We start from the raw sequence: 14,657 nt of genomic DNA on the forward strand, positions 1-14,657 counted from the left end.
TACAAAGTTGGATTTGAAGTATTTGGACAGGTTCCTAAGATGCTTATGAGGATCCATGTTATACTAAATACCATAAAAAAGACTTGCTGTCTTTTGATAATTTTCTTTGGAATCTTTATGGTACTATATTCAGGGCTTGGCAAAATGACAGAATCTAAACACTGGTCTGAAAAAGTGATGTCGGGAAGTTTGGAACACAAAATTTCAGTGATGGGCCTTCTGGAAGGGAATTCAACCTCTCCTTTTTTAAATCAAAGGTAGAACAGCAAAGCTTTCAACTTGGTATGAGCATTTTGCTGGCTCTGGTTCAAAATGTTGATGTGAAAGAACCACTCTAAAAGCAAAGCATAATTCCTAATGAAGTCATCAGAGTCTAGTTTTCTTGTAGGAGCCATGAAAGCTAATAAATTCACTAATTTCAAATATTAGTGCTTAATATAAAAAAAACAAAGCTGAAGTAAAACATTTGCATGTTGTGTAAAGATTTCTCATAGAGGAAGCATGCAAATACATGCAGCCACTAGGATATATTTGACTTTTTTTTTCAGGTTTTGATGAGTTAACTTGTTATTGTGGTGAATCTGTGATTTACCCCCCTGTTCCCTGTGGCACTCAGCCACCAGAGTGTAAAAAGACATGCACCAGGCCACATGACTGTGATCATCCAGGTGAGTTAAGCCATTGCATTTTGAGTGGGTTTTTTGGCGTTTTGTTATTGTTGTTTGTTCGGGTTTTTTGGTTGGTTGGTTTTGTTGTGTGGTTGTTTTTGTTCTTTTTATTTTAATTTGGGGTTCTTCTAATCAAAATGTAGAAAAGTATGCATATGTCTATTTGAAAATAGATTTCCAAGGGTCTACACTAAAAAGCCAACCAGCTAAAAACTTGCAATGAGTACTACTAGTGGTACTTCTCACTGGTAAAAAGCACTGGCGTTTTTTCTTACTGTTATTAATAGTCACAACACATTAAATGCTGTATTCCAAAGATCAAGTGCTCTATTGAAACAGTAGGATAAACTAGTGAACAGTTAGTTTCTATGTTCCTTGGAATTACACTGGCTGATCACAAAATAAATAGCGTGGGTCCAACAGTTTCTGACAAATTTTGCCTGAGTGTATAACCCTACTCACAAGTTAGAAAATTACGTGCTATTTAATTTAGAAATTATAGAGAATATTCACCTAAACACTTGGCATCATAATTTTTTAAGAATATATTATTCTTGTGTGAAGCATCATCCTTCCCATAAATTGTGTAGTTTTGAAATGTAAACTCATGTTTAATAGTCTTTACTGTCTCCTTTAAGGCATTCAACTGAAGTATGCTAATAAAACTGTTACGACTTTTATATTTCTGTGACTGCAGTGTACCATTCATGTCACAGTGAGGAGAAATGTCCCCCCTGTACCTATCTCACTCAGAAATGGTGTATGGGCAAGCATGAAGTAAGTCTGGAGAATTAATATTTTTGAATACTAAACAGTTTTTTAGGACTGTAGGCTTAGATTTTTGTGGCTTCTTTGGAATGGAATATTTTACTGGAGTTGGAGTTTAATGTGATTAAATTGGAGAAGTAAATCTTTTATTCCAAATGCATTCAAACCAACTGCTGTATTGGGCTATAGTATAAAGCAAAACTCATTCTTTGACCTAAGACCTTTTAGTATTAAGATGCTTATGTGGGCAGTGCCAAATGAAGGTGTGAACAGTAAAAGCACTTTGAGACTTCCATTGATAATTTTTACTGTTAGTTGTCATCTTTTTCCTTTCCTCTTTCAGCTACGAAGTAATATTCCTTGTCATCTCACTGACATTTCCTGTGGACTTCGCTGCAATCAAATGTTAAAATGTGGAATGCACAAATGTAAACGAATCTGTCATAAAGGAGAATGTCTTATAGATGAAGAGTGTAAACAGCCATGTATTATTCCAAGGCTATATTGTAATCATCCATGTATGGCTCCATGTCATCCTTCTTCACCCTGCCCGTCAATATCCTGCTGTGCAAAGGTTAGATACCCAAAGAAAATTCACTGCAAAGTCACAGGTGAATTGTATGGTTTAATTATCAGCCAGTAACAGTTGTGACATGTTTGTATATTGATAGCATGACATTTTTTCTGTAAACTTAAAATACGGATTTTTTAAAAATAAAACTATTCATCAGTTTTAGTTAGCCATTATTCCACTAAAATGGGACTTTTAAAATTAATAAATTTATATCCTTCACACCCCTCCATGGCCATAAAAAGACAAAACTTTTAAAAAGCTGTTCACTTGTGCAATATGGCAGGTTGATCTTCAATGTGAATGTGGAAGAAGAAAGGAGAGTATGATTTGCTCAGAAGCATCCAATACATATCAAAGGTTGGTACAGTAATAATTTTTTCAATTCCTTACTGGACTTACTGCTTCGCAGTTTGATTAAATTGCAGACTTGACTAAATATATTTAGTTCACAAGCTTTTTCATGTTTTTCGTACTTTGACATACGGTGGTTTTGGGGGGTTTTTTGGTACTTCCTTGAGCTTTCATACCAGCCATGCTGCATTAGAACACATTTCTCTTTTTTCTGTTGTTAATCTAACTATGGTGGTGTGTCAAAGCTTGACTCTCCTGTATGTGGGCCTCTATTCTACTCACACTGAGCAATTAGGTACAGATGAATTTGTCAAGTCCAGATGCAGGCTCCTGAATGTATTTGATTGCAGTCCATGTGTGACTTGCTCTCTGAGTTTCCAATCATGTGTGTTGGAACCTAGTCAGTAGAGATGGTGGATGCTAAGGAGTGATTTAAAGTAATTCTGAAATAGATAAATTTAGGCAGGAGAGCTTTGGCATCTAAATCTTGGGGTTTAATATGCAAACTGAGCCCTACCCAACTCTATTGCAATAGTCTCCAGACCCTATTTCTAGACTTACTTCTCTTTCTCATATGCAAGAGAGCAAGGAATGGACAAGGAAAAGAAGAAAAGTGGGGCTTTGGAACTTCTGAAATTAATATAACAAAACAGTAATAATAATCATTTAAAAAAATCTTATTCTGTGACTATGATTGAAAGGGAGTGAAAAAAGTTAATCTGGAGAGTTCTGCTTTGTATCCTAGTTGTGAGGTGACTAACAAAAGTCAGAGATTCTTCCAGCTGTTCAAAGAAAGCTACTTAATGATGGTTTTATTTGGAACTGGTATCTGTGGGCCTTTTTTTTTATCCTAGTCCAACTTAGGGTATGCTGTTTTGTTTCTGCTGTATGCTGTCCGTATTCAAGTTCTGACAGAAGATAGCTTAGCTTAGGTACTTAATATTACCTAATGAAAACAAGGAGAAAAATGTGCTAATTAGAAACAATTATGAACAGCTGTAGTCAATACTAAGATGAATGCAAGATACATGCACAGAAGTTTGGTATTTTGATATTTTCATCACTGTGAATGCAAATCAGAAGACTGACTCAACTCTGAAATACCAGTTTCAATTGAGAAATGCTTGTCATTAATTATAAGTTCAAAAGATAACATAGTCCAGATTTTTGAATACTCCAGTTACAAGTCCAGATTTTTGAAGGCTGTTACTTCTCTGCTGTTTTATAGCTCAGGCACTGCAATAATATTCATTCAAGGAAAATGGTTCTTTGAAGCCAATGAGTGTTCTTGCACGCGTAAGGTGAATACATACATATTTATTTCTCTAATCAGAGCCCAAATCAAGAGGAAGGGAAAGAAACTGTTCTGTTTAAACCAAGTGTTTGTATCAGTTAAAATGTGTTCATATGTGCAGACAAATTACTCTTGCCTTGTGATAGTAACAGAACCAGCATTTAGTGCCAGCTAAGTTTGAAAACTCCAGCAGTTCAGGTACCTGAAAGATTAAGATATTCTGATTTTGTGGATATAAGTTTGGCTTTTTTTCCTACCTATCACCACACCAAAACAACAGCAACAAAAACCATATTTAAAAAAAGCAACAAAATAAAGGTCAGCAAATTAATCAAGTATCCAGGTTTTCTCAGAAAGGTTAGAGAAATGATGAAACAGCTTTGGGCTTTGTCAGTGAATGTTGGAGAAAGAATGCCCAAGGGAACAGGAAATATATGTGCTTTATCTACTGCCATATCTGTACATATGGTGCAAATGATGATGTGCTATCATCTCATGTCCCATTACCTAGACTTTGGCATCACCTGATAAATATGATGGTGCCTCTCAGTGATTTCTTTGTTTTATGTAATATGATTAGTCTTCTTCCTGATAGGTGGTAGGTTCTTTGAATGTGATGCAAAACATACAGAGATAAACATATAGAACAAAACGTATCGTTTTATCTGCATGTAACAGAAAAAGATAGTTCAAGAGGATACAATATTTCATTTTTAGGAGTTTGTGGGATATTTCCCTGAAAAATTCCTGTGTGTTTTAGTTACACAAATCTTAGCAAGCAAAGGAGACCGGAAAGACTTGTTATTGAAGGGAATTAGGAAGAATCTTTATGAAGAAAATAGTAATGATCTCAGTAGGCATTTTGTCCTTTCCTTGTGGATTGTGTTAACTGTATTTTGTAAGCAAATTTCTAAGTACTTTATAAATTCACTTTACAGATTTTAGTTGCACAGAGTTAAGGAAGAATAAGATAAAAGGATAGTTAAAGCTGTTTTGTCAGCTGTAGTTTGTATATTAAGCAAGTGAGGAGAAAAAGTATTTGGCTTGCATAATTTCAACTTGCATAAGAAGCATGTCCATTTGTTAGTGTTACTCTTAGCTGAGGGAGATGAGAATAAACTCTTGATTTATATAACTAGATTAGACTCTTAAAACTCAGTGATGTAGAACTCGAGTTCCATTCTGTAATCTGATGAGAAAATGATCGGTCTGTCTTACTTCTAAATCTGCACCCTTATATACCTTTTCAGAAGTTTATGTGTTGCCTCAAATGAAGTCTAATGCTCTTCTTTTTCAGAATAGCTGCTATATCTATAGCAACTAAGTTAACAGATCTACAGCTTGGGGATTCAGTGGAAATCAGTAGGCTTATTACGAAAAAAGAAATGAAGCAGGCCAGGTAAGGAGATATATGTAGTAAAGTATTTGAAGCCCTTGTGTGTACCTGAAGCACAGGTGACATGCATAATACATAATATGGTGATAAAAAAGTCAGCTGTAGTACTAGGAAGACTTACAGTCTTCCTATGCAGCCTGACTACTTCAGCAAAACTGCTAAAAAAGTATTTTGCAGTTCCGTGGTGGTTTGTGGTTTTGCTTTCATGTAGGATGAGTTCTCTCTCATTGTCTGGTTGTTATTATAATTAAGTGTGGAACAATACAACTGTGGTTTCAGAGTTTTTTTCTACTCAGCCAACTTGTTGGAGTTCCTCTGGATTTTTTTTCAGTTCTAGACAGGACAATAGCTATTATCTTCTGTTTCACCATCAAGTGTTCCTTTCTGGATTATTGATATGCTATATTTTCTCCTAGTCATCATCTTACTATTTACAATATTTTTGTATTACCCTTTTTAGAATTTTTTACGTTTGCATTTCAGTTTGATTGCTGCTTTGGTGTTCTGATCCTGGTTGGCACCACAAACCTGATTTTAATTTTGTGGCATAAGATAGGTGATTTTCTTTTTGTGATGTTCCTCAGGATTGAAATAAGCTTGTCCTTTTACTTTTGGTGTCATTTCTTTATGGACTTGTCAATTTTCTCCAACATCCTTCTGTCAGAAAACTTACTGAAATCTTTGCCCTTAGAGTTCCTGATCTCTGGTTTTAGTTTATTTCTATTACCATGTCTTCTTTTTTATATTGAATTTTATTATTTCAGAGTATGTCTATTACTTATGTTAAAATCTGATGTTCCTTTATATTGTGTAAAGTCAAAATAGTGACATTTCCCATATAGTTGCTTCATGACTTCTGTATCAAAAGCTAGTGCCAGCATACTTCAAGAAATTTTGCTACTGTGTTGTAGTCACTAACACATCCCTTTCTGTGTGGACAGACACTGTCCTTTCTTTGAACAGTTGAAATTAGTGGAGATGACTTTTCTTTGTACAAGTCTTTCCTAATATGATATCTAAACTGTGGTAGGTAGCCTTTATTCAAGGACTGTCAGAGGAAGTATTCTGCCTTCTCTCTTTTTGTCTACCGAATACTGGGGCAGGGGGAAAAGAGACAGTGGTACATAGAATGTTTAGTCTAAAATTTCTAGTTTATTGTCAAACTCCTGTGTTTTCAAAGTAGTGTACAAATCTACTTCATTCATTTACAATAAAAGAATGTTTTCTGCAAGCTGCAGGGATTTTCTTTTTGTTTCACTCTCTTGTCCTGTCTGTAGACATTTTATACTTTAGCTTAGATTTCTTATTAGGGCTTGGGATTTTTCTTGTGACAAATTTGATCAGACCTAGAGTAGCTTCTCTAAATTGGCTACGTTCCTCTTTTAGAGGAGGAGAAAATAATTCTTCAAGCAAATGACTTTAAACAGTACCAGGTCGATCTTAAGAGTGCAAGTATGTTCATTTTCTTCTGTCTCCTTCAAGAAAGTCATCAGAAGTTCTGGATCTTGGAACTATTTGTCTCCAAAGATAATACATGCCACTGAATAAACCAGTTTGAACCTGTTTCCCCTGTAGAATTTCTTTTTTTTAATGTAAGTAACTATTATAAAGAGAATTAATTAACTTAAGCAGTCTAACGCGAAGAAGTTTGTAACTGCCACTGAAATTCTGGGGAACTCCTGATTCTTCTCAACATTTTAATCCCTCAAAATAAAATTATGAAATACCTTTCAAAGACAAGACAGAAAACTGAAATTCATAACTCTGCTGACGCTAGAAATTAGGAATTCAGTGGAAATACTGATGTTTATGGTTCATCACAATCCTCCATATATATGTCTAACTTTCCTCTTTTCCCTGACTGTTAATTTTTTCTGATTCATACGAGTAAGTGACATCTTCCATTGCTGATTCCCAGTCCTCCTAGCATCCCTTCAGTGCTCCTATCAACTTCATTCTTCTCTCAAATGATAAAATTTGCCAATAAACATCTAGTTCAGAAGCTTTTTTCCTCAGTTCCTGTACGACTTTGGTAATTGCTATTCCTGTTCAAGACCAGGAGAAGGGATTGGCTGCTCAAAGATCTTTGTTGCTTCTTTATTTTTAGCTCTACTATTTGTTCTAATACAATAAACTATTCGCACACACTCTTGTTACTTCTTTAGACTTGATAATATGACACCAGCAAGCTACACCTTGAAAAGTATGAGTAGCAGCAGTGATTCCAATTGTATTTTTCTTTCACAATTCAGGTTGCAGTGCGATGAGGAATGCTTAGCTCTTCAGAGGAACAGGTGGGCAATTAACTTGCTTGCTTTTTTTAATTTTTTTTTTTTAACGGAAGTAGTCTAGATTTGGAAAGTTAATGCCATGTGGATAAGAAATTATTTTCTGCATGACCTAGAGAACAGATAAGTGTGGAGATGATTCCTGTTACGAAGATCTATATTGAGTGATCAGAAATCTTGCTAGAATATTCTAGTTCTAAATGAGTAGTTTGAAATGTGCAGACCATATCTTTTGCAAGCTATTTATTTGTATTAGTAACCTGTAACTTTATTCTTTGATGACATGTATGGAAGGTTGGGATTTATATGGGGTTGGGGGTTTTTTTTGTTGTTTGCTTATGTTTTTGTTTATATTTTGGGGTTTTTTCCTCCTACCATCAAATTTAGGCGCCTTGCTGAAGCTCTTGAAATAGATGATAATTCTGATCCTTTTAATATCCGTTCTTCTGGACCAAAGTACAGTGACCTTTTAAAAGAAGATGCAAGGTATGTGTTCTAATGATGGCAGGTGTCATAAGTCAACAGTGTTGAGAGCAAGATGGGAAATGCAGAACAGTTCTATTTACTCTTCTAAAAATAACTGCCTTGGCAGTAGATGGCCAAGGAGGCAAAGGAATTGATGTGCACTTCTGAAGACCTCCAAAATGGTATGTAAACGAAAAGTATAATATAATGAAAAGTATATATAAAGTATATAAAGTATATATAATGAAAAGTAAAAAGTGCCTGACAGATTGCTTTTTTCTGTAACCAGAAAAGGACCAGATTTAGAATGGGAACATCATTTTACACCATTCTAACTTTGAATCAGTACCTGTACTTCTCACATCTCTACTGCTTTTACACAGAATCAGCTTTCACCTCAGTGCTCCTTATAAATATTTCAAAACAAAGCCAAAAATGATGGCAAAATAATGAAATATGCTCTCATAGACTGCTGTTCTTTCCACCAGTCTCATTTACTTTTTTGCCTTACTGCTTTTATTTTAAAAATAAAGAAATGGAATTAATAAAACATTGGATGCAGAGCAAAGCCTATGCCAGTGTGACTGCATAGAGCATTGCTAGACTGAGGCACCCTAAAATGAGACAATGTGAAATCAAGGTAATACCAAAATCATCACATCAATAAATACTTCGCAATCTGGAATGACAGGGAGGGATCAGACAAATTTTTAAAAAGATGTTTAGATTATATGTCATCTAAGAGTTTTTACTCCTGTATGAGTTTGTAGGCATGATGTTGGTTTTTACCAGGTCTAAGTTTTTTAGAACAGCTTAATATGTTTTGTTCTTGCTCCAGTACTCTAATGCTGCATAAATATCATGGTTTTGTAAGGATGTTTGCTGCTTGAAAATCCTTTATTTAATTTGTTGATATGTTGAGATAAGTGAAAATTTTACATAAGCAACCACTCAGAATTTAAAAGTTACATCTTCTTTGCTTCCAACTGATGAGGCTACTGTAAAATAGGAGCTGAATGTTTTCTGGTTTTTTTATTAGTATTTGCGCTTAGAAGTGCTATTTTATAAGGACTATTATCTTAGTTGTGTATAGAGTATGTTTTCCTTTACCTTTTTCAGAAAACACCGCACACATTTTCAGTACAATAAGTGAAAATTTTGCATTGTGTGTGTAGTCTACTGTGGTTTTTTGGATTACAATTCTATCTTGTCTTTCTGCCAGCCACTACCCATAGTGCAGTGTTCATCTTTCATGAACAGAACTGACCATGGTTATGCACTATATTGCCGATGGTCAAACAGAGACCTTAAAAAGTAGCCTTAATGCTTCCACACTCCTCCTCATTCTTGCAGTGATTTTAATTGTGTTTCCTTTGTAGCCACTTTACACTGGTAATTTACAATAAACTAATACACCAGTGCTATTCTTACTGATTCATAGCTAAAGCAGAAGTTTTTGTTAGTCCTCAAGTCAATTACTTTGTGCATTGAATTACTGGATTTCATTTATCTAGTTTTAAAGATAAATGAGTTTCTCCTTATAGTAATGTATAGTAACTCTTCACAGGAGCAGCAGTCTGCAATTTGTGAATCTATGGCTTTATGAATTTACTTCCTTGACTACTCCTGATGATCTTTTATCTCAGTAGTCTAGCAGAAGATTTGTCTTTCCATTATGATGGCAGGATCCAGAAATTGTGTTGTTGCCTTACCCTGGTCTTAAAATTAAGAACCAAACATGGTTTAAGGGAAAAGGGGTTTTTAACTTCGGTATTTATTTAAGGATCGTTAAGGTGCACCACTTCGTCCAGGTGGAACACGCCAAAATGCACACACATGATAGATTGCGTATACAATTTATAGGCCTTGCAAATTAGCTGATCTATCAAAGATTACCCAGTGAGAGGCTCAAATGAACCCCCCATCCTGAGGAATCCCCCCCGGATGGACCTATCTTAGTTTACAGGATGTTCTAGGGAAGACCTTGGTTTCTCAGGATGGCATAGGGCTTTCTGGCCTCCAACTGCAAGGCCTCCAGGATGTTTGGTCTCCTGGCTTAATGGAATATTGGGTCTAAGCTGTTATCAGACTTAAGGAATTACAAGTTTTAGTGGGGGGGGGAGGGGGGGTTTGTCCCGGGTGCAGGGGAACCAGCCAGAGTCACGACATGAACGCTGATACGATTTGAGCATCATACTCCCGTTTTATGTTTACTTACACCAAGTTATACTTTTCAAAGTTCACGCCCCTTTCCCATGAGAAAGCCTCTAAGCAGTGGGGGAGCTGACCAGTGTATACCTTTTCCCAAGGCTGTTCAAGGCTGCCGGCTAGCAGGTGCCTTGCAAGCCTGAGGCCCCTTCTGCAACAGCCCTGGGGTGCCCAAGCTCTCCTGGGGTATCATATGTACCCGTTCCACAAGGAATTCCTCTACAACAAGTATGCATGCTAAAAGCACTGGGGATACGTAAAAGCTATGTAAAAGGGTATATAAAAGGTATATATAAAAAAAGGAAAAAATCATCATGGCATCAGTATCTGTTACAGTATGGTTTTCAGATGGTTCAACATTCTGAATAATTTCTGACAGATTAATTTATTCTTGCTTGAGTGCATCATTCCACTAATGCAGGAGTTCAGGGCTTGTGGCTTTCTGCAGAGCATAAGTTACATACAGGATCTTAGAATGATTGAAAAACTCAACAGTTGCCTCCCTGTGCATTCAGAGTCACTGCCTCAAGAAGGCAGCAGCTGCCAAAGTCATTACTAGAATGCCATGTTATCTTCTTTAGGCAATTAATTGGTCTGTGTAGCTGATATATTGTCAAGAGCTGAAAGAAATGCATACGTAAAAATGAAGAAAACTTGAGAAAGCTGTAAGAACTCCTGAGGATTTTGAGGTGTAGTCTTTAATGACAGAACCCTGAAGCTCCCAAAATGCAGTGCAACTCCAGGTAACAGGAGGAAGATGAGCGAGTGTAAGCATGCCAAGATAATATGTCTCCTTTGTAGGACAGTGACAGGAGAAGGGGGCACCAGGAATAGCATGGAAGTGCTGATGCATGCTGATCTTGCTGATGTGTTTGTCAGGATCTGATAAGGAGTCAAAAGAAGTCTCTCCACCATATAGCTTTACATGAGGAGATACTCTGCTGCCAAGGGGTATCCATCTTGTAGTATGGAGATGACTACCAACTGAGCACAGATCAGGGGGTACAGATCCACTGGCTGGACACCTCAGCACTGACCTTTTAAGAAGCTCCAGAAATATATACACATAGAGTAAACAAATGCTCAGGTTGATCTGTTGACATGAAGTTGGGGAATAGACTGGCACAAGTATCAGTGTCCAACTGGACATGGATGATGTTGAGGCTGTTATTTGATGAATTAAGACTACTAGAGTAAGAGAGAATATCTGATGTATCTACCCACCTGGAGCTACACAGAAAATAATGTTCTTGTTTTGTCACTGGCTGTGCAAGACCCCACTGTATGCACTATGAATATCTGTGGTTTTATAGGCTCCTGAGGGGCTTTTTTATTTTTATGTATCCCTCAGTGTGTTAGCTGGTTCCTTAGTACGCTTTTAAATATTATACATCAGATCCTTGTGGACCCTCTCACTGGGTAGTTGATACATTTTTTTCTTAACTGCCATGATCACTTCACCTTGAAATTTGGGTGTTCATGGTTGGTATTCTGTGTAGTTCATGCTTTCTAACCCTCTAAATCCTGAAGGTGTTGGTGGTTTTGGTTGGGTTTTTTGTTGTTGGATTGGGGTTTTTTTTGTTTGTGGATTGGGGTTTTTTTGAACTTGAAATTATTTCTGCAATATTCTTTCCAAAGCCTCATACTACATGAGCTGACTCTGTATTTCACACTGTAGGTGTCTGGAGGCCCCTTTCTTTTTAGCTCTACCAGTTCATGTCCTTTTTCCAATTCTCCCAGTGTTAAACTCTACTGAAGACCCAGGAATTCTCATAGCTACATGCAGTGTCCATGTACTGTTGCTAGACCTTGAAGGTTTACCAGTGATGGGCTAAGTCCATTTTATCTGATCAAGTGATGTTGGTAGCTGAGCTATTCAATGTTGTTGTTTTGCACATTTGTTTGAGACCCCTTGGTCTTTTGATGATACATTCACTTCAGCATCCAGAACTTTGGTAGGTCATCTGCCAGAGATAGTTGTGCTTGCTTTGGCAGGCACTTCTTGACTGGCTAAATTCTGACATCATTCACAAAGTGGTACTGTGTTGATATGGAATAGTGCCTGGTTTTTGAAGAATTATTTACTACTTACCAGCTTTGAGATATGAAATCTTCAGGTAGCCTTTTTTCCCCATGGGGATGGTAGCCTAAAAAATAGCAGCCTTCCTTTTAAAGCTGGTTTACCTGCTTATTTAAGAACAGAGCACAAAGTTTGCCCATAAGTGAAAGACTTGAAGTACTGTGATGAAGCTAGTTACAAAAAAATACTTCAAACAAATTCTTAGTATCTCACATCAAGAATGTTTTGTTTGCTTGCAAGTAGCCTTATGCTGCTTCATGCATTCTTAATAGTTTGTTGTGCTAGGCAAGCTGAAGACCAAAATCAGTGAACTTTTCCTCTGTCTTGGAAAAGAGCTCCACTCTGTTTACCCTGTTCCCATTTTTGTGTCTCATCATATATTGTAATTAAGTAAATTAATGACAAGTAACTTAAAAACACCAAAATGGCAACTTTAACATCTACATTATTCATTTGAAAATGTAGAATTGGATTGTCAGACAGTAGAGCCATGTCACAGCATTTTATTCTGGGTTCCAGTTATTGAAGGGGAAATAATTATTTTTGTAATAGTGATGACATTCTAACAGTCTTTTAATGTGAATGAAGCTTCTGCTTCCGTCAGTTGTGTTCTTTACTTTTGTTCTTGTTGAAAAATACTACAAAATATGAAGATACTATATCTTTGTACGCTCTCTTGCCCTGTTCACCTAGAATGCTGTTTTTGCAGGAAGGATATAAAATTTGTCAGTGACATTGAGAAGGAAATGAGAATGCTTGTGGAAGCTGTGAATAAGGTCAGTATTCAGATACTCTGTATAGATTCTTAGAATTGGTTTCGTTTGGGGGGAGTTTGATATTACTGAACTTTATTAATACTCATAGTTATGAGTTGACACCAGATCTGTTTGCGCTCTAATATAATGCACAGTTTAATTGTAAAAAGAACAAAATTTTTAGGAGACCTAGTAGTTCAGGATCACTTTGGTGCCAAACCTTGCTTAAGGATTAAAGCAGTGCTGGGCGTTAATGCACCAATGGATGATCATCAATTTTTGGTTCTCCATTAATAAAATATTGTCAAAGATGATGTTTAAACATTCAGATTTTGAGGAGGAAAGCCTGGGTACTTCTTATCCCTGCAGTGGAACTTGCTCACGAATTTTTTTATACCTTCCTATATTTGCCAGTGTATGAGGTTGTCCTCCTTCTATAAAAAAACCTGGATTCAGTCACAGTGTTTGAGAGACTCCAGTATACTTAGAGAGGCTGATACCACAGACATAATCATATGTTTTTCAGTGATACCACCTTCAGGTTAGCTTGCTGCTGCTCCATGAAAGACCCAGTATATGTGGTTCAAAGGACCATGTAAACTATACTATTCTCAGTTGCCTTTAGCTCAAGAAGGACCTAATCTACTGTAGAAAGCATAATTTTGATCCCCCTAGGCCCTAAGGACAGTTATTTAACTTTATTCCTTAAAAAAATTATGGAGGATGTTTCTTAAACAATGTTGGTGATTGTCCATCTGTCTAGTGTTCTTGCCCGTTGTTTTCATCATTAGAATGAAAGACTGAAAATAAGTCAATCTGTGTCTAGTTACTAAAGAACAGGTAAAGTTGGAAGGGACCCAGTTGGGTCACCCAGTCCAACCTCCCAGCTCAAGAAGGGTCATCCTAGAGCATATTGCATGGGATTGCATCCAGACAGTTCTGTAGTATCTCCAGTGAGGGAGACTCCACAACCTCTCTGGACAATCTGTTTCAGTGCTCAGTCACCTGCACAGTAAAGAAGTTCTTTCTCATATTCATGTGGAACTTCCTGTGCATCAGTTTCTGCCTGATGCCTCTTTTCCCGTTGGTTGGCACTATTAAGAGCCTGGCTCCATCCTCCTGACACTCCATCTTCAGATACTTATTGACAAAAAAACCTAATAATAAATAGAATCTTATCTGTCATCTCATCTTGAGGTACAATAGGCCCAACTCTCTCAGCCTATCCTCATGAGATGGTCCAGTCCCCTATCATCTTTGTAGCCCTCTGCTGGACTTGCTTCAGGACCTCCATTTCTCTCTTGTACTGAGGAGCCCGGTACTGGACATTCCAGCATTCCAGGTAAGGCCTCATGAGGGCTGAGTAGAGGGGCAGGATCACCTCTCATGAGCTCCTGATCACACTCTTCCTAGTGCACCATGTCATTGGCTTTGTGCCACAAGGGCACAATGCTGTCTCATGGACAGCTTGCTGCCTATCAGCATCTCCAGATCCTTGTCTGAAGATCTGCTTTCCACCAGCCTATACTGGTGCATGAGGTTCTTCCTCCCTGAGTGCAGGTCTCTGTACTTGCCCTTAAAGAATTTCTGAAAACTCTCTGTCCATCCCTCCAGCCTGTTGAGATCCTTCTGAAGGGCTGCGCACTGCTCTGGGATGTTGGCCACGCCTCACAGCTTTGGGTCGTCAGTGAATTTGCTGGGGAGGCATCTGCCCTTTTATCCAAGTCACTGATGTGTAAGTTAGAACAATATTAGAGCCAGTACTGATCACTGGGCAACACCGCTAGTTACAGGCCTCCAACTCGACTCT

At 37.3% G+C, this 14,657-nt stretch overlaps 1 protein-coding gene across 8 annotated transcripts in view; it reads left to right on the forward strand.

Annotated features, from left to right (window-relative positions):
• The window catches only part of NFX1 (nuclear transcription factor, X-box binding 1), an 86,992-nt gene that overhangs the window by 54,795 nt on the left and 17,540 nt on the right, over positions 1 to 14,657 (forward strand). For 4 of the 8 annotated variants that reach the window (XR_002045332.3, XM_010398615.4, XM_019285637.3 and 1 more), the window contains exons 14-21: positions 549 to 668; positions 1,366 to 1,445; positions 1,780 to 2,010; positions 2,294 to 2,367; positions 4,953 to 5,054; positions 7,304 to 7,345; positions 7,727 to 7,825; positions 12,802 to 12,868. Coding sequence is in view for 7 of the 8 variants with exons in the window: in XM_010398615.4 (XP_010396917.2) it covers positions 549 to 668; positions 1,366 to 1,445; positions 1,780 to 2,010; positions 2,294 to 2,367; positions 4,953 to 5,054; positions 7,304 to 7,345; positions 7,727 to 7,825; positions 12,802 to 12,868 (815 nt within the window). In the remaining variant the exon portion in view is untranslated. Of the gene's footprint in view, positions 1 to 548; positions 669 to 1,365; positions 1,446 to 1,779; positions 2,011 to 2,293; positions 2,368 to 4,952; positions 5,055 to 7,303; positions 7,346 to 7,726; positions 7,826 to 12,785; positions 12,869 to 14,657 lie in introns of all 8 variants that reach the window. The other 4 variants (XM_039570794.1, XM_039570786.1, XM_039570780.1 and 1 more) reach the window with 2 other exon arrangements.

The sequence above is a fragment of the Corvus cornix genome, chromosome 2, assembly GCF_000738735.6.
Source record: "Corvus cornix cornix isolate S_Up_H32 chromosome 2, ASM73873v5, whole genome shotgun sequence".
NCBI lineage: Eukaryota > Metazoa > Chordata > Aves > Passeriformes > Corvidae > Corvus > Corvus cornix.